This window comes from Dipteris shenzhenensis, chromosome 11, assembly GCF_047967505.1.
Source record: "Dipteris shenzhenensis isolate YYH24624 ecotype China chromosome 11, Dip_SZ_1.0, whole genome shotgun sequence".
NCBI lineage: Eukaryota > Viridiplantae > Streptophyta > Polypodiopsida > Gleicheniales > Dipteridaceae > Dipteris > Dipteris shenzhenensis.
Genome location: NC_141606.1, coordinates 56,118,500 through 56,145,724, shown reverse-complemented (window position 1 = coordinate 56,145,724; position 27,225 = coordinate 56,118,500). Strand labels below are relative to the sequence as shown.

Sequence of the window (27,225 nt, the reverse complement as noted above, 5' to 3'; positions counted from 1 at the left end):
AAAGAAAAAAGAAAAAACTTGACGGACGAAAACTTTAACGGAAAACGGAAAACTTTGATGGAAATCAAAGGGAGGAAGAGATGGTCACCTGAATGCTCTCCGAGTCTTTCTCGATGTAATGGGATTGTTGAAGACCAATGGACGGTGGGTGGATGGCTAGGTTATCGTTGCGAGATGGGCTCGAAGTAACTTACTATGTGAGGGCTCGGAATGGAAGGCCTCAGTACATCTGGCTCTCCAAATGCGCCAAGAGGAAATGCTAGCCAAAATCTCCCAAGAGGTGTCCACTGAAACATGAGAAGCTCTGAAGGGAGTAAGTGGTACATCTTGCAGAGAGCACGGCTCTATCACCTGCCGGTGGACCGAGAGTGCCCAAGAAGAAGGCTCACCCTCATAAAACACCTGGGGCCCGGTAAGGGATAACCATGCGACCGAGCCCCAAGTCATGAAGAAAGGGGAAGTGTGAAAGATGCTGAGTATCTGAGCAACCCCTTTCCAAATAGTCCTCGCCTGACTGCAGTCCCAAAGGCAATGTCGCACTGACTCCTCTGTAGAATGACATCGAGGACAAGTGGGATCAGCCCCAAATCATGATCTCCACAGGTTCACTACAATCCCTCCATGAATAGAAAGCCAAAAGAAAAGAGTGATCTTTCTATTTCTGAGGGATTTCCAGAGCCTCCTCCAGAAATTTCTATGCAAATTTGCGGTGATGAAGAAGCTTTCCCAATGGGGGGCTCTAGAGGGAATCCAACCCCTACTGTTCAGCTGAAATCTCCTGGCATTACCAACCGTGAAACGAAAGAAGGGAATCCCCCTCTCTCGGTGCCCATGATCATCCTCTCTTGTTCAAATCTCTCAACATGGGATACTAGATCTACCTCACCTAAGAATTTAGTGATTGGCTTAGAGATCGTGACTGGTTTACTTCTGGAGGGGTTTTGGTCTGCCCGTAAATGTTGGTGTGCCCCCCCTTCCTAGTGCTTGCACTAGGATCCTCATTGCCTCATCGATAGGTACTGTTTGTGGAGTACGTAGAACTTGAGGAAATGGTGACCTTGCTATGTTCATTGGTGGTCCTGTGATGGAGAGTTCCATGTGTACAAATATAGAATTTGAGGACTCCAACCCACTGGCCATTTGTATTGTGACTTCAGGTTGATGGGCCTAACAGGTTGGGCTAGAGGTCCTCTAGGAAGTGGCATGTTCACCCAGGCATAGGCCTATAAGTTGCAACCATTGGATATGGCATACCTCCCATGTTCTGCATTCTAGATTCAGATTTGAAACTCTTGGGGGGCCTTGGACCAAATTCACCCCTATATGACTAGCTTCCATCAAAGAATGGATGTGGTAGCACTTGATTGCAAGCAGATACAATGGGCTTGGTTCCCTAAATATATATACTGACACCGATGGTGGTTGGGCTAACACCTGAAGCTCAATCAACACCCTGTTCTACCTAGCAAATGGGTTTAACATATCTATCGGCTCATTTAGTTCAAGTCTATCTAGCATTTAAAGGGATTCCATTTTACCTGGGAGCTAGTCATAGTTTTCCTTCCCAAATCTACCATGTAGAGGGGATTCACCTCCAGTATATGATGGATCACACACCTCTCTCTCCCCCTTGCTGTTGTGACAGTTGCGGGTTACATTTATTTGTTAATTATGTGCAAGATTATTGAGGTTCATAAAGTGAATGTTCTCTTTGACTATTAATATGTCTGTGCATGTGTATGGTGGACAATAACCACTCATATGTAAGGGGGATTAGTGTATGCTTGTTGTAGTCTTGCAGATTCAAACGTATGAGCACGCTCTTCTCTTTTACATACAGAATATGAACTGAATTTGGCAAGGTGTGGTTCTATTGCAAGAACCTTCTTGTCAATTATGTATCTCATACAATCACTTTTTGTTATGGCCAATCCTCAGTTACATAGTAAAGGCACAAGAGTAGGACGACAAATAGGCCTCTCCTCCTTGACGCTTATTTCTCGGTCGTCGTCGTCATTCGGTGGTGCATTTAACACACTTGCAAATCCCCGATGGGAAAAACATAATATAAGGGATGTCGCTTAAACAAGTTGCATTCTTTTTCGCAACCCTTGTGAAGTGGTTGGTTTGTTCCCCCGCCCCCCGGGTAATTGACTAGCGAGACGCCCTGTACGCCCCATATGGGAACGAGGTCACGGGGTGCCCCTTCCCAAGGTCACCCACACATTTTTGCCCCTTCCTAAGGTCACCGACACATTTTTGCCACTTGAGCAAAGAAAATCTTGAAATAACTGTTAGGTTAAGTGCCTTGCTCACAAAGGCGCCCCAAGCCCCTTCCTCAAGCTTTCTGTTTACCCAAATCGAGGAAAGGCATGGCTCGTTATGACAGAGCAATTACCGTCTTCTCACCTGATGGGCATCTCTTCCAAGTGGAGTATGCCCTCGAAGCCGTTCGAAAAGGGAACGCTGCGGTTGGAGTGCGCGGAATTGACACCATTGTGCTGGGTGTGGAGAAAAAATCTACTGCGAAGCTCCAAGATGCAAGGTCTGCTTGTTTTCCCTGTGTTGGACTGGATCAAAAACACAAGATCAGTTTTCGGCGATCGATGTCATAATTCCGAAAGGGTCAAAAGCTAGTGTAGTGAGTGCTTTGCTGCTATGACTATTCTAGGCAAGCGCAAAGCTTTCTTCCTCCACGATCATTGTCGGTCACTAGCCATGTGGGTACAACCTTTCTTAACTAGAAATCTTAGTATGCGAGACGCCAAAGTGCGATACTTTGGCCTTGTAAAGCCCAAGTAGCGGGATGATGATGACTATAACTCGAAATGAGGCATTTGCTTGTGCAATCCACATTTTACGTTGTGTACAGATGAAGTTATTTTTATAGCACAGATTGTCTTTGCTCTGGATGATGAATTCGTTAGATTTGTGCTGTGCAGATAGATAGCTTTTTTCACAGGAGTGTGCCTTTACTAAGCAAGATTAACCTGGCCGTTTGTAACCTTACGTGTGCTAGATAAGATTAGAAACTGCGCTTTTGTTTTGAGGATTTTGGACCTGTATGTGCATTCATCTAAGAATTCAAAGTGATTTTGCAAGTTTGACTTGGAATTACATAAACTGCCCAAGACAGGATAACAGACAGTGTGATATGAACGACACAAATGTTACAATGATCATACTGACTAGATTAATGGATGACTGATGCACAGTGGCTGCCACGCAGCCAGGTTAGAAAGCCAAGCTGCAGTATCTCGAAATGTGAGAAGGCTGCTCTGGAATGTGTCTGCTGTAGTTGCCTAGTAGGCAGCTGCCCTGGTCACTTCCGAAATGCAGCATGGGCCCCACGAACATTAGAGAGCCTGACTGGTCAGCTTCTCATGTGAAGGAGGATGCAACCAAGATGATAGCAGCTACCAGTAAGGCGTTTCTCGTCACTTCATCACCCTTGCTATAATTTATTGTCTAATATAGGGCGATTGATCTCCAGCTCCTCGTCACCCTTGTAGACAGTATCCAAAATTTGAAGCTTGCTGTAATCACAGAGTCGTCTTGCAAAGCATGCTCTTCCTCTTTCTTCTCCCCTCCAAGCAGGCCTGCAGTAATATGGATCTATCAATCTGGAGGCATTTACTTCTATCAATCCACAAATGATGATATCTCAGCTGACTTTTGGTTTTGCTTACGGAAGATTACTCCGTGACTTTTGACATAAAAATTTTCCGTAAGAGTGCTTCCCTTTCTTCAAGACAATAATCGCTTGCGGATGAATTACTTTGTGCCAGCCTTCCGAGTGAGCCTGACATGATACGCGAGTATTGTCGCCTAGTACGCTGGAAGAAGCAGGTATTTGTTCGCCGAGATGAGGATGAGCTACTGAATACTTTGTTCAGCAGCAACTCTAAAGACTTTTGGCGCAAGTTCCTTGAGCGGAAATCACCTCTACCCCTCACTGACACTCAAGTCTGGCACGCCTACGCACGTAGCTTGTATGACGTCCCCAACCAAGCAGCCTCGGACTTATCACACTCACTTCGCCCTACCAATTGCATCCTATTCACTAGAGGCGGTGTCAAGGATGCGGCATTGAAGCTCCATAATGGTCGAGCGAAAGATCATGAGGGGTTATGCATTGAGTTTATTGCATATGGGATTGAGGTCCTGGCCTCAATCCTCGCAAGGCTTTTCAATGACGCGGTTTGCCTTGCCTTCCCACACACATGGACCATCAACACCATCATGCCCATTCACAAGGCAAGAGATCCCATGAGCTTGGAAAACTACAGGACCATTATGATTGGGCATGTCATGTTCAAGATCTATGCATCAATACTTGACATAGAAGGCAACAGATTCACAGAGATGGAGGGGCTCAGGGCGGAGGGACAGGCAAGATTTCGACGTGATCACGAGACCAGGGATCATATACTTGCACTCAGGGGGATCTATCACGATCTGTGACGTATTCCTTTCTCTATATCTAGACTTATGGATGGTTTGATGAATGGACACTTGTGGAAGGGTATGCCCTTTCGACGGGACACTTCCTATGAGGCACAACCCTTCACAAGAGACATTCTATGGAAGAGACACTCCTATTGTAATGTACCCTCTCATCAAGGGTCACACCCTTCACAAGGGGTACACACCTCTTCATGCACATACACTTTGGAGTACACACCTTTTCATGTGTGACTCTTCACTCTCTATATAAGAGAGACCCAATTGTATGGATGAGACACTACAGCTACAGTACAGACACTCAAGCAATACTATTATTCCTTGTTCTCTGCTATTTCAGTCTCCTTTCTGTTCCTTAGCACATTTCTAAATATAGTAAATCTAGGATTTCTTACAGTGGTATCAGAGCAAATTTGCCTGTAGGAAATGCCCCCCACCTTCTAGCGCCTATCTGATACATCTCTTTCCGCTAAAAGGATATCCGTGCACATTGTGCATGGAAGAGATGGAGAGAATGAGTGTAAAAATTTTTAGCGCCAACCCTGCCTAAAGTCATCAATGGCCTCTCCATCTTCCACACATCACGAGTTGATGTGAATGGACTCGACAAAAATCGTGTCTTTTCATGTGCTTGGGTTGTCCCAAAACCAAGGGACGCACCTTTTCCACCATCGGACACACCTTTTGATGAAGAGTTTTGACTCCTCACCCAAGGGACACACCCCATCGTGGAAAAAAGGACACCTCTTTTCATGTGGGGACACCCCTTTTAAAAACAGGGACACACCCCTTCATGAAAAGGTGCACCTATTCCAAGGGTCACACCACATCGAATAGGCACACCTTTTGGCACCAAGCACATTATAAAAAGGGTACCTAGAGGGGCTAAACCCAGCCCCATACCTTAGGTCTAACCCTAGACTACCCAAGGGTTAAATAAACCCACCCTTTAATTTTTTGGGCAACCACCCACCATAGGCAGCCATAAACGAAAAACAAAAGGGACGCTCCATTTTCAACGCCCATACAAATTTCGTCAAGGAGGTCTGCCTCCCTACGCAGCCCCTGCCCTCACCGTTTTGCTGCCCTACCCCTCGCCATCTGCAGCCCCTGCCCCTTGACGGTTTGCTGCCCTGCCCTCGCCAGTTTTCGGCCCTAGTTCTCTGCCAGCCTGCAGCGCCAGATCAGCGCCAGTCCCTCCCATTGCTGCCGCAAATCATCCTTGGCAGCCTGCAGCCTGGTTTCGCCAGCCTCTATTGCGATACAGCCCTCGGAAACCTGCAACCTGTTTCGCCAGTCTTTATCACGATACAGCATTGGAAGCTGCAGCCTGTTTCGCCATAGACAGCCTGCCCCCCTTTGTTTCGCTACCTTACCTGCCAGATCAGCAGCGGTTCAGCCTCCTATCGCGATGAAGACAGCCTGTTAAATGCGCCCTGTTCCTGTTTTCCAATCTGGACCAGCCAGGCCCAGAACTGCTACTCGCCAACCACTACAACATGGACCTCTGGACAGAAATCTGCAGGCCTTTTCTATGCAACAAATTGGCAGATTAAATCAATGCCAGGTGGATTCTTTCCAATCTACTTCTAAGGATTCTCTTGTCATTATCAAATTACAGCAAATGAAAGACGCTTCCTTAAAGCATGGAAACCCCTGGTAATTCACCTGCCCCTTCAAGGACACCTCAGGCATCATCTACCACACAATATCGTGTTCAGATTGCACAACCAGCCCATTTGGGAGCTATTGCATCGTGGGTCTTCTGTGTCATGTGCCCTCCTAGTGATCTGGACCACATCTTATACCTTCTGCGTGAGGCACCTCAGTTACATTACTTCCTCAGCACAGTCCAGGTTGTGTTCCACGAGACACGTAGATACCTAGAACCCGATATTCCTCACGAGTTTGCTGTCCATTTTTGGAGAGACTTTTACCCCTCAGCTTCAGCATCTCCAGGGTACTCTCCACCTCCTTCAGCTCCTAGATATCCTCCTATACAGGTTGTACCTTCCCCAAGACAGTATTTACACTCTGAAGGCACTCCTTCTCCTGGATATCCTCCACTCCCAACAACAGCTCCTTATCCTTTCTCAGATCCGTGGACTCTGCAACACCCCTGTACTTTTACGAGCAGTAACACCCATTTCGGCATCTCCAGTGTTACCTCAGACAGGACCTCCTTTACCAAATTTCCACGGGTGGTTCCATCCTGCCTTGCCTGCCCCTTCCAACATGAGCAACCTCAGGGAGCAGCCCGAATCTTCTTCCAGGAATGGTACAAACTAGAGCGCAGGTTCGTGCTTTTCTCATGGGGACCTCTGATATGTCGCAACGCTCCGTGCAGCCTCTCCGAAAATAAGCGACTCAAGTCCAAAAAAGACCCCTGAAGTCAACATACAAGGCGAAACACTACTGCAACTTCAAATTTCCCAGCTTCAGGACAGCATCTCCGACTTGGTCCAGAAAGTCCAACAACTCCAAGATTCTCGCAGTACTACACATACAGAGGATGACGTGACGCAACCAGACGACTATGTGGACTCATTTCCACCAGAGGTAGAAAACATTGAACTTCATGCCCTCTACCGTTTACTCCAAGCTTCCAAAACTAAAAGACTTGACATTAAACTTCCGGAAGCCTACTCTGGTCAACGAAATCGCCGAACAGTTCACCAATGGCTCGCAAAATTGCGCATATACTTTGATACTGTTGACCTCTTTGAAGGCAAAAAGATTGCCTTGGCAGCCTCCCTCCTTAAAGATACAGCTTTTCTATGGTGGCAAAGACGCTTAAAGGACGGCAAAAGTGTGTTAACATGGGAACTTTTTTAACACGTGCTCCGTAAGCAGTTCATACCTACCAATGCGGACTTCCAAGCACGTTCAAAACTCCGACAGTTGGAGCAAACAGGCTCCTTGTCTTCCTACATCTCTCAGTTCCCACATTGGTGCTGGAGATTGATGGTTTAACTGAGGATGATTGCCTTCATGCTTTCATCTCAGGCCTAAATCCCTTGTTATGCATTGATGTCCTTAAAGCAAACATCACCACCACAGCTGGCGCTATTGCTTACGCAGAGCGCATTACAGATTTCCAAAACACAAGGGGGCAGAGTGCTAATCGAACACAGAACTCTACTATGGCCAAAGGTGCTCGCCCTCAAGATAATCCCAGGTTTAGAAAAAATTGGGGTAATCAAGGTCAGCGACAGTCTCAAGATCCCCACAAGTCTCAGAAATCATATGCTGGATTCCAACAGAAGCACCCCTCCAAGGATCGCGCCTCTTCTTCTTCACAAAGTGATTACCGTCATCCCTAACATAAAGGTGCGGCCACTGACAAGAAGAACAACTCCAGCACAAAAGGACTTTGTACCATTTGTACAGGCGACCATAGATGGTTCGATTGTCCCAAGCGACCAAAGCAAAATTCCAATATGAAACCTAGCACTTCCCAAACAGAAGATGCTACCCCAGCACAAGACAAGAAAGGCAAAGCTGTTCGAATGGCAAATACCATCCACCTGAGCCTTGCCAGTAACCTCGAACCTTCCCTGGCCACTCAAGTACTTTGTGTTCAAGGATCGATTCGTGGAACAACGGTCACTATTCTCATCGAGAGTGGCTGCTCTCATAACTTCCTAGCTAGTTCTATGGTCGACAAACTTCGATTGACCACCAGTCCTAGTCTCATGGACTATCAGATTGAACTCGCAAATGGAACTACCTTCTTGTGCAACACCAGGATCAAAAACTTGTCTTTTTGCATCCAACACTATACAGATAAGTTGAACTTCGACATCATGCCTCTTTCTCGGTACGATGTCATACTCGGACAACAGTGGCTCTACGACTATGATCCATCAATCAGTTTTCGTAGCCATACTATCCAGTTTGTCCACCAGGGAAAACTTATTGAGCTAACTGGTTCTAGGGACTCTCCTTCAATCCCAATTGCCTCTGCCCTACAAGTAAAGAAGTGGGTTCATAAACGTCAAGTAAAGACTTCACTTCTGTCGGTTACGGCAGTAGAGGAGACACCAACAAAGGATCCTCCTGAATACCTCAACCTACCTTTTTTCCAGCCCTACCTTTTTTCCAGCCCTACCTGGATATTTTTCCACAGGAATTGCCAAAGCGGTTACCACCTTGACGACCAGTGGATCACCCAATCGAACTTATTCCCGACAGTAATCCACCGTCGAAACCTCCTTATTGGGTTTCTTACACTCAAAATGAAGAAATCCAAAGACAGGTGACCGAACTACTCGACAAAGGTCACATTCGGCCCAGTCGCAGCCCTTTCGGATCTCGTGTACTACTTGTGGAAAAAAAGAATAAGTCAATGCGTCTCTGCATCGACTACCGAGCCCTCAACAAGCTCACTATAAAAAACAAGTATCCATTGCCTCGCATCGATGACCTCTTCGATCAACTTCTACACGCAACACAATTCTCAAAGATTGATTTTCGTTCAGGTTATCATCAAATTCGCATACGAGAAGGCGATGAGTACAAGACAGCTTTTCGAACAAAGTTTGGATACTATGAATGTTTGGTCATGCCTTTTGGGTTAAACAATGCCCCGGCCACATTCATGACACTAATGAACGACATCTTCAGGCCTTTCCTCGATAAGTTCGTCATCGTTTACCTCGATGACATCCTCGTTTTCAGCAGATCCCTACATGAGCACAAACAACATCTTCACCAAGTTTTTGAAGTTCTCCGCGTAAATTCTCTCTACATCAACATTGAGAAGAGTGAGTTCTTCAAGACCCAACTCGAATATTTGGGACATGTTATTTCAGCTCAAGGCATCTCTGTGGATCCCAAGAAGGTCGAGGTAATCCGAAACTGGCCTACTCCTAAGAATGTTCATGATGTCCGCTCTTTTCTCGGATTGGCAAACTTCTACCATACAAAGGTCTATCAGTTTTCTGAAATCGCATACCTTGACCCATGCATTGATACACTCCTGTGGTTCTGTCAATATTAGTAAAAATTCTAGTTAAATTGTAGTTCTAAATAAGTTAACACTCTCATAAGTTATTGCAAATGGTTGCGCTGTGTTTTTTAAGTTTTTGTGTATGTCAGTTACGGCTGGGTGGTGGCTTGCTTTTGCCAACCAAATTCATGTCACCTTGTTTGATGTGTAGAGAGGGACACACACACACACATATATATAGAGAGAGAGGTTCTCAATCCAACATATTGTAGGATTGAGTGACAAGGACATTAGGGTTACTACATGTACTAAACATTTGCTACACAAAATGAAAGAGCGTAGCTCCTATGTCCGAATTATTGAAAAGCACAACAATTTTTTAGTGGCTTCCCGAAATAGAGTATAGTTTCCAACAACTCAAGCAAGCACTCACTACCACACCTGTTATGGCTATTGCTGACCCAAACCTTCCATTTGAGGTCATGACCGACGCTTCCGACATCGCTACAGGAGCTGTCTTGATGCAAGAAGGCAGAGTTATTGCTTTTGACAGCCATAAACATTCTGATATCCAAACCCGATACCTGGTTTATGATAAGGAGTTTCTTGCCGTTGTACATGCTTATCGCTCTTGGAAACATTATCTCATGGGAGCCGACTCGGTGGTCAAGATAGACCATCACTCTTTAAAGTATATCTTTACTCAGCCAGTCATGAACGCTCGCCAAGCACGTTGGGTTGAGTTTCTGGCCAACTTTCACATGACCATTGAGTACATTCCTGGACTACGCAATGTAGTTGCAGATGCTCTCAGCAGGTTAACTCTAGCATCAGCTATGGTAATCTCTACATTATCTGTGGATGTTTCGAATTCATTCAAAGGGAAGTATTTCAATGATAAAGACTTCGGCACAACAGTACAAGTTCTTTCAAAAGATCAACCTTCGACTTCTGAACAGAAGATTTTCTCATCCTATTCTTATACGGACGACCTTCTGTATTATCAAGATCGCGTCTGTGTACCACATGACAAGGATGTTCGACGTCTTTTGTTAAAAGAGCATCATGTAGTTTCTTATGCTGCCCATTCAGGCATCAACAAGACTTATAGGTTACTCAGTGCAACATACTACTGGCCTTAGATGAAAAGCGACGTCATCAAAATGGTTACATCTTGCTTATCTTGTCAACAAATGAAAGCAAGCCGACGACTTCCAGCAGGACTTCTTCAGCCTCTTCCAGTTCCAATTGAAAGGTGGGAAAGTATTTCCATGGATTTCATTACAACACTACCACGATCCTCCAGAGGTAACACTCAGATTATGGTAATTGTTGATCGATTGTCCAAAATGGCACACTTTGTTGCTTGCAAAAGCAATGCACAGGCTCCGGACATAGCCAAACTCTTCATACAACACATCTTCTGACACCATGGATTGCCCAAGAATATCATATCCGACAGAGATCCTAAGTTTACCAGTCACTTTTGGATTTCACTGTTCGAATCTTTGGGTACAACTCTACTGTTCAGTTCAGCGTATCACCCAGAAGCACTTCATCTACCTCTTTTTCTCTGCATCCTCGGTCTTGTTGTTCTTGGAATCTTTGAACTTACCCTTTCCGAGCTTGTCCCTTGCCACGAGAGCCTTCTTGTCCGATTGAGTAAATAGCTTTTCCCGAGTCTCTTCTTGCAATAGTAAAGGGCCAAGCTCTTCAAAGGTGAGAGGCTTGGTCCTCTGTCCTGCAGTGACTGTAGTCACGAAACTCTTGAAATGCGAGGTAGCTTATGTAACGTCAGCAACGCTAGATGACTTGAGTCTACCTGTTATGCTCTAGCCGAGATAGCATGACCTCAGAAAGGTCGGTGGGCATTTTCTCTTAGATGACCGACTTTTGTAATATTTTATGTGTGTAAATAAAATGGTCAAGGGAAGTAACTGCCAAGGTCCTAGGTGAGGGTGTATTGGCATCGATTAGGTGGTTCTGAGTGCTCAGGCCTAGGTGCACCTAAATGTGTAATAATGCCAAGGGGCAAATGTTTTAATTGTGCCCCAAGAGAGGGGTAAATGGTGTACCAAGCTAAAGGTCTAGAATGATGACATGTGGCAGAAGGAACCATCTAGGGAATTGTGGGCTTGTGGATAAGCATGAAGGAATGTAATTACGTATCTTATGTATGCATGGGATCCACAAGAGAGGTTGGGAGGAAACTTATGATGCCATCGCCTGTAATTCGATGGAACAGTAAGGATAGAAAGATTGAGCGTAACAGTTGGTATCAGAGCGGCTAACGAGACAAGGGAGTGCGGGATATGTGACGACACACAAGAGCAGTCGCATTGAGTCCTTGCCACGGATTGCTTCCGCTTGCCGCTGGCAAGGGAACGGTGGCGCATGAGGTTGACGACGGGCAGCAAGAGCGCACGGACGGCTGAATTCGCTAGTCATGGAGACTTCGACGGATGGGTGACAGACGGGATTGTCGAAGGCAGTCAGGGGGTGTTTGTGAACAAAGCAGCTCCTCAAGACAGTAAATCAGGGCAGCGTAGGGTTTGCGTGCGCAGGTTGCTTACGGGATTAAAAAAAAAAAAGCTCTGATAGCTCAACGATGTGGGAATTTCGTCATTGAACTGGCCAAGACTAATACATCGCGCAGAGTACGCAGTTGGGCAGTGATTCGACAATTTTATTGAAGCGACGTGAGCGAGGTGTTGGTGGTGTCAAGCGTATCAGTGGCCTCATCTTTCTATACGACAAATCTTGCTTCTCTTATATTTGAGAAACTCCACGAAGTCTTCCTTCCATTTAGCAGTTTATCGAGGCAGCAACATCTATATTCTGGAGCAGATGGCTACTTTGGAGGAAACTAGAGTTGCATCGAGAGGCTTTTGACGAAGCAGAATCGCGATACACGCAGGCTGTAGCTTGGTATCACGCAAAGGGATATTTGCGTTACGTGGAACCTCCAGGGGGCATCCTTTTTTTTTCCTTCTATATAAAATTTTAGTTTCCAGTTTGCAGTTTATTATTCCTGTACAGCAAAGGGGAATCTGAAGTGAAAAAAAAAACTATTTTTTCTTTTGAAACAATGGAGGCAGAGGGACAAGATTCCAGGGTAAATCCTGGTGAATCTAGAGTGCGATCTACGCAAGAAGTGTCCCACCACACAACACCTACTCTGGTGGGTAGGATTTCTGTACTAGAAGATGCTTTACAACAGATCATGAACCAGCAGCTTCAAGTGAATGCTGGTCAAAATGAAATTAGAGAAATGGTGCAAGCCTTGTCGGCTAGACCATCTAGGAATGATAAGGGCAAAGCTCCAGCAGAGCCAGAGCCAGAGCCCAGTGCTGGAAAAAGCATATTTACCAGTTCAAGATGAATGGGGTAGAATATGTTTTGCGAGGTGAAAAGGATTTACCTCGAGGACCATTGATTTCAGCCATGGAAATTCGAAAGACTCCGAAAGAGTTTCTGTGTCTGTGTATAGCATCGGTAGAGTCGATTGATGATGCGTTGACTAGCACTGAGGCTACCCAAGATGGGGAAATGGCCGAGTTGGCTAAAGAGACATCGAAGAAGTTCTCTGATTGTTTTAGGGATGAGTTACCTTATGGGTTACCTCCAGAGCGGAATGTTCAGCATAAAATTGAGCTTATCCCGGGGGCAGAACCTGTAAATAGACCTCCCTATAGATTAAGCTTTACAGAAGAAGCTGAGGTGCGAAGACAACTGGAAGAATACCTCAAGCTGGGGCAGATTCAACCCAGTTTTTCACCTTTTGCTTCGCCAGTGATATTAAAGAGGAGAAAGATGATACTTTTCGTCTCTGTATAGATTACAGAGCATTGAATAATATCACTATTAAGCACAGGTATCCGATGGCTCGGATCGATGATTTGCTAGATGCATTACATGGGGCCGTAATTTTCAGTAAGATAGATCTTAAGTGTGGCTACCATCAGATCCGTATTAGAGCCGAGGATGTGCATAAAACCGCTTTTAGAAGCAGGTTTGGTCATTATGAGTTTTTGGTAATGCCCTTTGGACTTACCAATGCTCTAGCTACATTCGTCATGCTTATGAACGATTTACTACGTTCGTATATCGGAAAGTTTGTAGTACACTTTATTGACGATATTCTGGTATTCAGTAAAAGTATTACTGAGCATCGTGAACACTTAAGAATAGTGTTTAGTACTTTGAGGAAAGCCAGTCTTTATGTAAATACGAAGAAAACTATATTGTGTATGGTTAGACTTGAATATTTAGGATTTATAATTACTCCAGAGGGAGTAGAAATGGATCCAAAGAAAGTAGTTGCGATACTGCCAATCCCTCAGAGTTTGACCGCTTTGCGATCATTCTTGGGATTTGTCTAATTTTATCGAAGGCATATCAAAGGATATTCCGAAATAGTATCGCCATTGACTGATCTGACCTCAGATAAAGTACCTTTTATATGGGGACAGAATCAACAAGAAAGTTTCAACACCATAAAACAAGCTGTGGTCACAGGACCGGTGTTAAAAATAGTTGATCCCCAGAAACCGTTGTTCCTGGAAACCGATGCAAGTGGCATTGCCAAGGTAGCCTATAAATTAGAATTGCCGATCCCCACACGTGTTGAAGGGAAGGCCCTATCAAAAGGAATCCCAATGACCGGGACCCCTAAGGTGGAGGGCACAAACTCCTCATCATCCATGAAAGGAGCCGAATCTGCCAGTGCCGAAAAAGAGTTCTTGATAAGTGAGTCTGGCTGAGGAGTGCGAAGAAGACCTGCACTCATGAAAGATGGAGGAGGAGGACTTGCCAGGCCTCTATCAGCAGAACTGGAGCTGGGAGCTGAGGAGGCCTATGGCTGGGCTGAGGGAATCTGGAGTCCTCATCTGTGACTGTACTTTCTCGGTTGTCCTGACTGTGGCAGGAACAGTCTGCGGGGAAGAATTACATGTAGTCCCCTCGTGGTCAGAAACCAAGGTGATTGGGACTGGTGCATCTGAAGGCCCCTCCTGGTGTGGAGCTGTAGTGTCTGGGGCTGCAGCAACATCCACCTCTGGAGTCTGGAAGGCAAACCAACAAGAATCTTGGACCAAGGAACAATGCAAGTACGCAATCGGAAGATACCCACGGTGTTGGTTGCATGGCATGGTCTACCTCTATCAGAAGCTACCTGGGAATCCGCATACCAGATTTCATCATCGAGGACGCTGATGCTTGAAGAGGGAAGGAATGTTATGCTCTAGCCGAGATAGCATGACCTCGGAAAGGTCAGTGGGCATTTTCTCTTAGATGACCGACTTTTGTAATATTTTATGTGCGTAAATAAGATGGTCAAGGGAAGTAACTGCCAAGGTCCTAGGTGAGGGTGTATTGGCATCGACTAGGTGGTTCTGAGTGCTCAGGCCTAGGTGCACCTAAATGTGTAATAATGCCAAGGGGCAAATGTTTTAATTGTGCCCCAAGAGAGGGGTAAATGGTGTACCAAGCTAAAGGTCTAGAATGATGACATGTGGCAGAAGGAACCATCTAGGGAATTGTGGGCTTGTGGATAAGCATGAAGGAATGTAATTACGTATCTTATGTATGTTGGAAAGGTCACCTCCCCATCTGTAAGCCCCCATATGAGGAGAGCATGGGGGGGGTGAACCTAGGGTTTGAGTGTCTGTCACATGGGCATCTGATTGGATGTCATGTGGGCAAGAATCAAAGAGATGGTGGGTACCTGGAGCTAGGATGGATCTGCAGTAGCAAAAGGCGAAGCAGTAGCCAGCACAAGGAACCCGTACGGCGCAGGACACGTGGCCGGGAAGAGGGCCTGGCAGAGGCACAGACATTGCAAGGAGTGCAGGCCCAGATCTGCAGCAGGAAAAGTGGCTGTCAGTGGGCAGGAGGCAGGCCTTTTATAGGCTGGATACCTGCCTTGAATGGAGGGCCAAAGGCCCTGGAAGTTTGGGCCATAAAAGGCCTGGGTTGTGTGCCTTATAGGGCTGGACCAGCCACAGACTGGTCGGCCAGTCTGTACCAGGCTGGTCGGTTTTTTCCAGCCCCCTTGGGGCCTATGAAAGGGAGGCCCTGGGCCTCATTTCATTATTTTAGCTTCCAGCAGATCCAGAGCAGAAAGGAGCAGCAGGCAGCCACCCTCTGGACCTACATTCAGGAGGATAGAGAGGTGCTTGAAGGGCTGCAGACTTAGCCAGGAAAGGGCTGGGACCTTGGCTGTCATCTAGGGCAGCAAGGTGCTGAGATCACTATCATCATCTGGAGCAGCAATTCCACCAGCAGAAGGAGCAGCAGCAGGGCTACCTTTGGGCCTACAGTCAGGAGGAGAAAGAAGTACCTTGTGCTGCAGACTTAGCTTACAGGAGGCTGCCCACCTAGGCTGGTTTCCAGACAGCAAGGTGGAGAGGATCATTCTAGACAGGAAGTTTACTTACGCTCGAGGTGGAGCACGCGGACTCTAGTCTAGAGATAGCCAGCAGATAGGAGAAGGACTTTGTGGTAAGATCAGAGGACCACACCATTGGTGGGACTCTGGATCTGTCTCTCTTGTATTGTGTCCATAGTTGTGGACGGAAATATATTATTTGGTGGTTTCTCTATCTAGTTTGGTTCATTGTCTATTGATAAGTCTGCACACCTATTGAATGCACATAAGTAAAGAAGTTTGTGATTCCACACCCACACTGCACACTGTGTGAGCTCCTGGGCATTACTATCAGTCTTCCGCTGCGTGTACCCTCTGTTGGGTATTTTCTAACAATGTATGCATGGGATCCACAAGAGAGGCTGGGAGGAAATTTATGATGCCATCGCCTGTAATTCGACGGAACAGTAAGGATAGAAAAATTGAGCGTAACACTACCTTTTGACCAACTGCTGCGAGCTGGTCCCTTACCACCTTGACTTTTACCAGATGGCCATAACATTGTCCCTCTCATTCATATCCAGATTGCATAGTTGATGTTGAAGAAGCAAGATATTTCTTCAAGATACGAGATGTGTTGTCTGTTCCGTACGGATCCTTCAGAATAGCCCACGCCTCTACAGACGTCTCGGCCATCTGGATGTGCAAAAGAACAGAGTCCCCCGTGGTCCCTATGATTAATGCTAGGGAGTGGGCATCTCTATGTTCCCCTTGTTGTCCAACAGATTTTCTGGCTTTGCCTCCACTTCCGTTGTCAACTTCCAGCCACTAAATGACTCTGGATCTTCTCCTTTCAGATTGGGTAGTTTGACCCATCTAGTTTCCCCGACTCTCCAAAGTTTGGGATAGTGAAAGAGAGAAATCTGGGGGAGGAGGAACGAAGAGCAGGGGCTGAAGACGCAACAGATGAATCCTTGTCCTCTATCCTGTGCTGTAATAGCAAACATGAAACTGAAAATGAACTTGCAGTAGAGAACTTGACCACATAACAAACCTGAGTGTTGATTGGAGTCGCCTTCTTGCTGAGGAACTCCGTTCTAGAGCTGGAAACCCTGCTGTGATACCATGTTGGAAAGTAGAGGATCGAATCACTCAATCCTCTCACTCCCGATTGCAGCTCATACAACACTAAAGAGAGAGAGAGAGAGAGACAAAACTCAGATGTATTCTTCCACTGACAGTGGGCTGACAAAAGCTTAAAAGGTGAGCACCATGTTAGAAATCTAGCATGGTATCATACTAAAACTATGACATGGGGAAGAATGCAAGAGGAATGAAGCAAGCTGAAGTACTATTCATGATGTGACCCTTGAATATATAGGGCCAGGTACAAGATACAAAAGACAAATCTATATGGGATAATCCCCTAGGTGCCACATGGCACTCACACGTAAAGCCTATTCTATTCTAACTCACTTAGGGCCCTCTATAGGACTCCTAGTGGGACACTTATTTCCAACACCCTCATTAAGTGGAACACTAGGAGGAGACAAAAGAAACAAATAGTGACAGATGACAGATAGACACGATCCAAAACCCCTCCTCAAGAGATATCCTCATATGGGTTCTCAAGGGTAGAGACAAAAATGGATCTGAAGATAAACAGATGATCAGACAGATAGGATCCCTCCTCAAAGACAATCCCTCAAAAATACTATCTCCCAGATCAGATGGAGAGTCTTAACAGATATGAAGGGAAAGAACAGACAGAAGAGAAGGTGATCAAACAGACAGATAGTGCCAAAGACATGTGGCTACTAAACCACAAAAAGATAGGCACATAGATGAGACAGATAGACAGCCAAGAGATTCAGGAAGTTGTTAGACATTCCTGATAGAAGGCTGTTGAAGGTGCCATAAAACAAGTGGTGGTTGGACCACAATAGACAATGCACTGAAAAATAATGAGATGGACCTTGTGACATAACCCTCCTCAAGGGCAAGCTCTCCTCATAATGGGGGTGCCCAAGGGTAGGAACAAAAAGAGCAAGTCCATAAATGAGAGATGGGATGGTCTTACCCGGTTAAGGGCAGTGTCTGATCCCTTACAAAATTGAAATTCAGTTCAGATGATATGATGAGAATGAAAACTGAATAGATGATGGGATGCCATGAGAATATTATGGGAGAAGACAATAAAACATCATATCGAGTCGGGAAAGAGATGGCTCGACACTTCTCTTTAGAAACGAGTTGTATGTTCATCAATGAAAGAAGCTGAAATCGAGCAGCAACAGCCATATCGTGATACAGAGGTAGATGTTCATGCTGAGAATAAGACGGCCTGGAAGAGCATATATCGCGAGAAGAAAGGCACCATAAATCAGAGTACTAACATGCTGCTGTGCGCCAAGCCTAATATAATAGGGGCTGCTCTGGTGAGACATCCAGCTCGGTGACGAGGAGCTGGGGCAGAAATATAACCTGAAGCTGCAACAGAACATGGCGTAGGAAGAAGTGCAGCTGTCTGAAGATGACGGTCAGCATGGTAAAAACGGCCTGGGCTGAATCTGGTCGCGCAGCATATTAGGGAGATGCCTGGCCAAGGTGAAGTAGAACTATGTCGAGCTGATCTCGATCAGAGATAGAAGCGACCAGCAGACTCGTCAAGAGGCGATAGACAGCCCAGGGAGAGTAAGAAAGTGGGCAGCCAGAAAGTTGTAGCACGTATCTCACATCTGATGTCGAAGACCAGAAAAAATATGCGGCAGAATAAGGGCACCAGCCAGCAATAGAGTAGCATGTCGAAATCATAAAGGGACGCTCTTCTGCCGAGAACATGGTGGGAGGAAGAGGCGCAGCCTGACTGTAGATAGACACAGCATAGCGATAGGAAAGAGTGACGGGCTGCTCCAAAATATCAGCGAACTAGGGCGATGAAGATTCCAAGACGCGCAACATAGAATCGATAGGGGTACGCAGGGAATGGGGTCGCTGCCTGGAACAAGTGTGCGCAGAAGTAAACATAGGCGTATAGATCAGCAACAGACACCTCCACCAAAGAATGACGAGCTGGATAGTAGAGACCATATTGTGGGCAGCACGTGATCCTTGTACCAGCAGCCAACTCATAGATTTGAAACAGAAAAACGATCAAGAAGGAAAGGGGGCACAGCCCTGGAGGAGAAATCGCAGCTAGTAGCTTGAGGCGCACCAGGAACAAAGGTACTGACAGCTATTTCGATGAGGAGCAGAGATGACTTAGGATAAAGAGAGCTAGATCTAAGATAGAACTAGAACTAGACTAGACTAAGGCTGAAGATGGAGAAGGTAGATGAAAGAGAAGAGGCTAACTAGGAGAGAGCTGAGAGGAAGAGGTGGAAACATGGCTCTGATACCATGTTAGAAATCTAGCATGGTATCATACTAAAACTATGACTATTCATGATGTGACCCTTGAATATATAGGGCCAGGTACAAGATACAAAAGACAAATCTATATGGGATAATCCCCTAGGTGCCACATGGCACTCACACGTAAAGCCTATTCTATTCTAACTCACTTAGGGCCCTCTATAGGACTCCTAGTGGGACACTTATTTCCAACACACCAAACAGCAAAGAGATGCTGATACAAAAGACTGAGTATTCTCCTCTCCTTGCATGCTTGCCCGGGAGTCAGCTCCCTGACCTAGGCAACGACCTGGTAGACCTGATCTGGTCGGTTATAAGGGGCTGCTGACCAGACCTGGCTGGTCTGGCCTATAAATAGGCCCCTTTCTGGGCTGGGCCTTGTGGGCTGTTGTTGCCAGTCCCAAAACTGCTCTGCATCCCTTCTCCAGCCCCCCTTGTTTGCTGGCGCATTTTTCCATGCAGGGCACTGCCTCTGATCTGGTACAGTTCTGGCTCCAAAACAGCCAGGTATGTATCTCCCTTTCCCCTATTGTCTTCTGCCCCCTTGTCCCCTCGAATCGGGGGCTCACAGGTGGGGACAATGACATTCTAACAGTCCCGCCCTTCTGCACCATCTCCTCTGCCAGACAGCCCGCCACGCAGGCGCCTCCAGCCTGCCCATGTCACCACCTGTGCGCCTTTTTTGGAGGCCCATGTATCCTGCTTTGACAGTTGCCCACATGGCAAGCTGTGTGCTGCCCATGTGGCAGCCTCTGCCTTTTGTGTGTGCTGCCCACATGGCAGCTCATGTGCTGCCAATGTGGCAGCCCCAATGTCCCCTGGTCTACCTCCCCCATGCTCTCCTCATATGGGGGCTTACAGATGGGGAGGTGACCTTTCCAACACCCCCTCTCACCGACACATCTCGGCCCAATGCCAACACGTCGATGACGATGCTCCAGTAACTCCTTGGTCGTAGTACTCCGGAATAGTTCGATGTCGAAATCTTTTTCTGGCTTTTTATCCAGTGGCTCATGCTCCACCAGGTTTGGTTCCGCTTTTGCACACCATCTTGGTGGACAGGGCCATCTTTGGTAGCACCTCCTGGCATCACCTTCAGTCACGTTCCCACCTTACTCGAGCAATCCAGCCGCCACGATCTTCCAGTCGTCCCCCTCATAATGAGTGAACAACGTGGAGTCTTCCAAGCACCATGCTTTGAGGGTCTGTTTCAACCCGTCCTTCCTTTGGCAAGGTCCGCAACAAATGAATATCTCCAGATAACCTGGACCACGAACTCTCATTGAGCTCTTAAGCAGGTACCTACTCTTATGGCTTCAGTACACCTTGTCCATCACCTTCTAGCAATCTGTGTCCGAGATTTGAAGAAGCACCCACACTTCCCCTTCTGCCTTCGAAGAAGGCAATTCTCTGTTCTGGGTTGTCCTTCAAAAATGAATGTATTGTCTTTTACTTTGGTTTGATGGTATTGACCACCCAGTTCAGAGTAAGGGGGAGTGACGACTGATGGTTTGCCCTTCCAGGTCGCAAGCTGGTTGAGAAGTCGCTATCACACGGAAGGTGTTGGATAGTTGGATTGCTCTTTGCAATATTGCGGTGGAGGGGGGATTGGTCTACTCTTGCGTGTTGGGTCTCACAGTCTTTTCTCTGAAGGGGGGTGTTGGAGATATCATAGCCAAAGAGAGTGCTGATGTGATGTGTTAGTGTGTAGTGCTAGGTGATCTAGTACTAGCTCATGTGTGTGAGTCATGTATGAGTGCCACGTGTCATTATGGGACTTATCCCATATGCATTAGGTGCTAGTGTGTGATTGAGTAGCCTATATAAGGCTTGTACTTCTCATGATTATGAATAAGATAGCCTTTCATCATGTTTTCATTCATGTATCATTTCCACACCCTAACCTTTTCTCCCTCTCTCTCCAGCATGTTTCTAACATCAGCTCCTATGGCGGCGATGTGGCACACCGTCTAGGAGAGGAGGGAGGGGGAGGGGTGGAGACGAGAGAGGGGGCAAGGTAGGAAGCAGGCGGGGGAGAGGGCGGGCTGAGGGAGAGGGGATGGGATGAGGGGGAGGGGAAAGGCTGGGAGAGAGGGAGGGGCTGAAGGAGAGCGAGGGGGCAGCAAGGGTCGGGGAGGAGCAACAGCTGTCACCACAATGTAAATATCCTAAGTCAAAGTACAGTTGACCATTTATTTGATCATAATTAAAGAGTTTTATATGTGTTAATTATGGTCAAAGAGTTATTTTAATGGTCAAAGGATTGACTACGGTCAAAGATACTTGACTCTAGTCAAGTAAACCTGACTACGGTCAGAGAGTGTTGACTTCGGTCAACAAGACTTGGCATGCGCCAAGAGGGTTAACCCCGGTTAACCAAGATGTGCCAACTTCGGTTGGAGAGACTTGGCTATAATTAAGGCGCCTCGACCCTTGGTCAAAGCTCTTTAATTATAATCAAGAGTGTTGACTCCGGTCAACCAGAGAATATATATATTTATTTGTATATATATTTGTTTAGATGTGCACATGTGTTCAGTGGGGACGCCCACCGTGACTAGAATTAGTCCACAGTATGTTATTTGCATGCAAAGCGCTAACAATTAATGGGTGCCATGGTGGTGCGCTTTAGTTAATTGTACTAGGAAGAATTATTTTTCCTAAGCGTAACGGGAGCCTGACAAGCATCTAGGAGGCGGTTCGTGTGACCGAGAGCTTTGAAGACTCCAGAATGGCCCTTAGTGGCATGTAATAGGACTTAGTCTAGATCTAGACAAGTGGCATGTTGCCAATTTGAATTGAGCTTGAAGCTCTTGTAATAAAGTGGATTTTTCACGTTTTGTAACGTGGAGAGGTTTCCAGACAGCTCTACGCTGAACTTCTGTAACAGATTTTTCTCTCATGAATAAAGACCTTCGGGGGGGTCCAGCCCGACGTTTTGTCCTGGGCCCTAGTGCATCTTCAGAGAGAGGGAGTGAGGGAGAGCTTATGAAAGTACAATTGCTGTCTTTTATGAGTAGTAATGGCTGTCTTTCAGTAGTGAGCCGGTTAATATTGGTATCAGAGCGTAAGATTTCATTTTCTTCCTAGAAAGTGACGATCCAAGACTGAAGAGTGCAGGCTTTGGCCTAGAACATCTGATGGAAAGTAAGCCTGAAGGGAAGGTCATCATCGACGGTTAGCTATGCAAAAAAACAGAACGGCGTCATGATCTTCCGGGTATTTTTGCGAAGTGAAACAGTGAGTAAAATGGTGGGTATTTGCGTTGCCTTGCAGAATGCAATGAGCGACGTAGTTTGCCTTGGTATCGCGTGAATGTGCGAGGCGATCTTTGACTTCCTGTGTCAAAATTGCATACTGCGTGAAGGCAATAGCGCTCGAGGAGGCTACGCTATGGTGCAGGCTGGAAACGAGTAGGCGTAATGTTTGAAGCGAGGTGCTGGCGAAGGCGTGGAGAAGGTACTGCAGACGTAACCACGACGCAGGTGCGACGCGCGACGCCAGTCAGCCAGCCAAGGTTTGAACCTTAGGCTGACGTGGCAGGCCTAACCGACAGGTGACGTGGCAGCCAGGTGGCATGCACGTGCAGGACGCTGACGTGGCAGATGGGCAGTGGGCTTGATGACGTGGCAGTCCATGCTGGCAGACAGCTCAGCAGATGACGTGGCACTGACACGTGGCAGACAGCGCAGTAGCTGATGTGGCTTTGACATGTGGCAGGGCTGACAGAAAGCTGATGTGGCAGATGCTGACGTGGCACTGACATGTGGCAATCCAGTGGTTAAATTAACTCTGGTTAGCTAACCCTGGTCAGAGGTCTAGTTAACTTGACCCAACCAGACCAGTCTGGTCACTGTAACCAGACTGTGACCAGTCTAGTTAGTCCAGTTGCAGACTGACCAGACCAGAACCAGTCAGTCTGGTTAGAGTAACTAGCCAGTTACTCCATCTGGTTACTGTTCTTTAAAAAAAAAAAAAAAGAACAGTTGCAGAGATTGTTCCTGCTAGCAATTTTCACTTATCTGTCAGACTTTTACTGTCAGAAAAGCAGCAGAAAAACAGAGAAAACAGAGAAAACAGAGAAAGCAGATTTCTACTGTCAGAAAACAGCAGAAAAGCAGAGAAATCAGAGATTTGCAGAAAAAGAGTATGCATGCCTTTGAGCAGTGAAAAGAGGGAAAAACAGATGCCTTTTGAAGCCATCTGCAGCAGCCAGAAAAGGGCAATATAGTTGTCGATGCTTTGGCTACTGTGTGGGTATATGCCTTGAACTGACAGCCAATACTGGCATAGATTGTGAATGCAAAACACCTCTTGTTGAGGTACTTTTTATGTTGGAAAAGCAAAGGTAGTTGTGCATCAGTTACCTACATGGTGTGTGAAATCTGCAGATCCCAGAATATGGATCAATCACCTATCCAGTGGGATTCACAAGATAGGGATGTACATCCAAGACAGAGAAGTGTGCCGCAAACTCAACAAGAATTTGAACAGATGGTACGCACTCGTATACAAGAGCTGGAAAATCTCAAAAGGGATCCAAGGGCTCAGCATTTGTTTCAAGCAGAAGCTATGCCTAATCCAGTATATGACGTGCCAATGCCAGAGGCACACTCTCGTGTACAGTCTGAGAAAGAGAGATCTCATAGGAGACGGTCCCATAGTAAAAAGAGATCGAGGCATCATCACCGATCTCTTAGTCCATCACCGTCTACCTCGAGTTCGACTTCTGTGTCTTCTTCTTCCTTATCAGATAAACCATCCAGGAAAAGAAGAAAACACAAGAAGTCTAGGAAGAGAAAGACGTCGAAAGAGACCAAGGAATTTAAAGAGGGAGGAAAATCTGTCAAGTTTATGACCTACAATGGACAATATGGTCATACAGACAAAGCATTGCAGTTTATCAGACAGTTTGATGCTGCATTCGGTACAGAAAAATTTTCAGAATCCTCCAAGTTAAGAATGGTCAGTTTACACTTGACAGCAACAGCTAGTGCATGGTGGAGTGCACAGACCACAGATGGGTCAGCCCCAAGGAAGTGGAAGGACTTCAAGAAAAGCCTTCTACCAGCAGTTTATGCCTAAACAGTTTAGAGACCATGTTCTTCAAGACTGGGACAGCTTGCACATGGATGCAGGAGATACAGTGGATGGGTACAACCAAAAGTTTTGGGATGCTTATTTGCAGGTTGCACCTTTCAAAAAGATCTCCAAAGGCACCCAAATGAGGAAGTACAGAGCAGGTCTCACTCCAAGAATTCAGGCAGTAGTGAATGCTTTGGGGGCAAAGAATATTCAAGACCTTATGCATTCAGCTTCAGTAGCGAGTCTTGTGCCGCTACAAGATCCATCTACAGTGCCATCCTTGCATGCAGGACGTGCTGATAAAAAGAAAACTGATTTTCCAAAATCAGAAAAGAGAGAGTACCCCAAGGCTGAAAAGAAAGGGTTTCAGCCTCAGAAGCCGAGGGGTACTCAGTTTTCAAGAACTTATAAGGGCAAATCTCTATTCACCCTTGAACAGATAGCGGAATTCCGTAGAGATGGGAAATGCTTCAGGTGCGGTAAAGAGGGGCATGTGGCTGCCCAGTGCCCAGAAAAGCCTTCAACTTCGAAGGGAAAAGAGGCAGAGAAGCCACGAGGACCGCAAAAGCCAATGGCGGGGGGAATTCCTGATATACTGGGTCATGCTTTGAACCCAGAAGAACGAGAATTGTTGCTATCATGGGGCAAAGTTAGAGACCAGCAAGCGCTAATTTTATTTGATCCAGGGGCTACTGATAATTTCATATCAGAGGATCTAGCCCTGAGACTGGGAATAAAGACGGAAGAGTTAGGCAGGGCTTTGGATGCCGATCAAATGTTTTGTGGGAATCCTGTGCCAGTTACTCCCTTGATAGGAAAGCTCCGTCTTCATGTTCAGAGTTATGTGGATCAGGAAGACTTCTTCATTTCTCCACTGAAACATTATGATGTAGTTTTGGGAATGCCTTGGTTTCACCGCAAGGCAGTGAAGTTGACTCTTCCTGAAAGAGTGCTGGAGTTTGTGCATAGGGGGAAAAATCAGCGTTTAATTGCCAGGAATAAAGGGGACACTATCTCCATTGTATCTGATGTTTCATGCGGTAAAGCAATAAAGTCTGCAATTTCTGCGTACATGGTTTTTGTAAAAGAAAAAGAGAATGATATGCATGCTGAAATGAATGATGCAGACAAAGATAAGTTTCAGTTTCTTGTAAACTTTAAAGATTGCTTTTCTGATGCTTTGCCAGGGGAGTTACCCTCAGAGAGACCAGAAGATCATCAGATAGAGTTAATGCCTGGTAGTGAGCCACCAAACAGACCACCTTATAGAGTCAGTGCGACTCAGAGAGAGGAGATTATGGCTCAGGTACAGGACTTGCTGTCCAAAGGCTTGATTCAGCCCAGCTCGTCTCCTTTTTGTTCCCCTGTACTGTTAGTACAGAAGAAAGATGGTTCATTCCGTATGTGCGTCGATTATCGCGCACTGAACAAAATGACCAGCAAGAATAGATTCCCTATTTCGCGTATTGATGATGTCCTGGATCAATTAAATGGAGCTTCAGTTTTCAGCAGGATAGACTTAAAGAGTGGCTATCACCAAGTGAGGATACAGCCTCAGGATGTGCACAAGACAGCATTTCGCACTACATTCGGGTTGTATGAATACTTAGTGATGCCTTTTGGGTTGAGAAATGCTCCAGCCACATTCAATAGAATGATGGATCGTATCTTCCGAAAGTACATGCATTTTACGGGTACTTTCTTTGATGATATCTTAGTTTTTTCTAAGACAGAAGAAGAGCACAGAGAACATCTTGCTATAGTGTTTCAAGAGCTGAGAAATCATCAGCTCTATGCAAACAGCAAGAAAAGTGAATTCTTCTTGGAAGAAATCCACTATCTGGGGCATATAATATCCAAGAATGGGATACAAATGGATCCAGCGAAGATCCGTGCCATTCAGGAATGGCCAGAGCTGAAAACTGTGCTTGAAGTTCGAAGTTTCCTAGGCCTGTGTTCTTACTACAGAAGGTTTATCAGACATTTTGCTGATATTGCAGCTCCATTACATGACCTTACTAAGAAAAATGCAGCCTTCACATGGGGATTATCACAGAAGAAAGCATTCAATACACTCAAGGAGAAGTTGACTACAGAGCCTATTCTGGTAGTCCCGGATCTTTATCAGCCTTTTGATGTTGATTGCGATGCTTGTGGAGAATGTGTTGGGGCTGCATTGCATCAGAATGGTCATGTAGTAGCCTATGAAAGCAGGCGACTTCGGGATGCAGAAAGATATCTAGGAATTTATGAGAAAGAGTTATTGGCTGTAATTCATGCCATCCATACATGGAAGCACTATCTTTTGGGTGCAGATTTTACTGTCAAGACAGATCACCAAAGTCTGAGATACTTTTTGACTCAGACCAAGCTTTTCGAGAAGCATATGAAATGGGCAAACATGCTGTCAATGTATCATTTTCAGATTGTCCATACTCCAGGAATTCGGAACAGAGTGGCAGATGCTTTGTCCCGAAGACTCCAGGTCAATAATGTGACTATTGCTTATCATCAGGACCTGGAAGGCATGAGGGAGCAATATGCTCATGATTCAGATTTTGGTGAAATTTTACAGCAAATGCAAGAGGGGCAATCCACCAGTCACTATTCCCTGAAAGATGGGTATTTAATGAAAGATGATTGCCTATGCATCACCCAGGAGATGAGGAAAAAGATTTTGGGGGAATGCCATGCACCTCCCTATGCTGGACATAGAGGAATTACAGCAACAACTCTAGCACTAGAGAGGTATTTCTTTTGGCCAGGGATGCGGAAAGATATACATCAGTTTGTTACTGAATGCCTTACGTGTCAGAAAGTGAAGTATGATAGACGGAAGGCACCTGGCCTACTTATGCCTCTTCCCGTGCCTCAGGCACCATGGGAAAGTATTACAATGGACTTTATTTTTGATTTGCCGAGATCAAAATCAGGGAATGATGGG

General features: G+C 46.0%; 1 protein-coding gene across 1 annotated transcript in view; it reads left to right on the top strand.

Annotated features, from left to right (window-relative positions):
• The first annotated feature begins 2,359 nt into the window (after positions 1 to 2,359).
• The window catches only part of LOC147897214 (proteasome subunit alpha type-7), a 29,894-nt gene continuing 5,028 nt past the window's right edge, over positions 2,360 to 27,225 (top strand). The window contains exon 1 of the mRNA XM_087381984.1: positions 2,360 to 2,545. Coding sequence (XP_087238110.1) covers positions 2,373 to 2,545 — 173 coding nt within the window. The 5' untranslated portion in view covers positions 2,360 to 2,372. The remainder of the gene's footprint in view (positions 2,546 to 27,225) is intronic.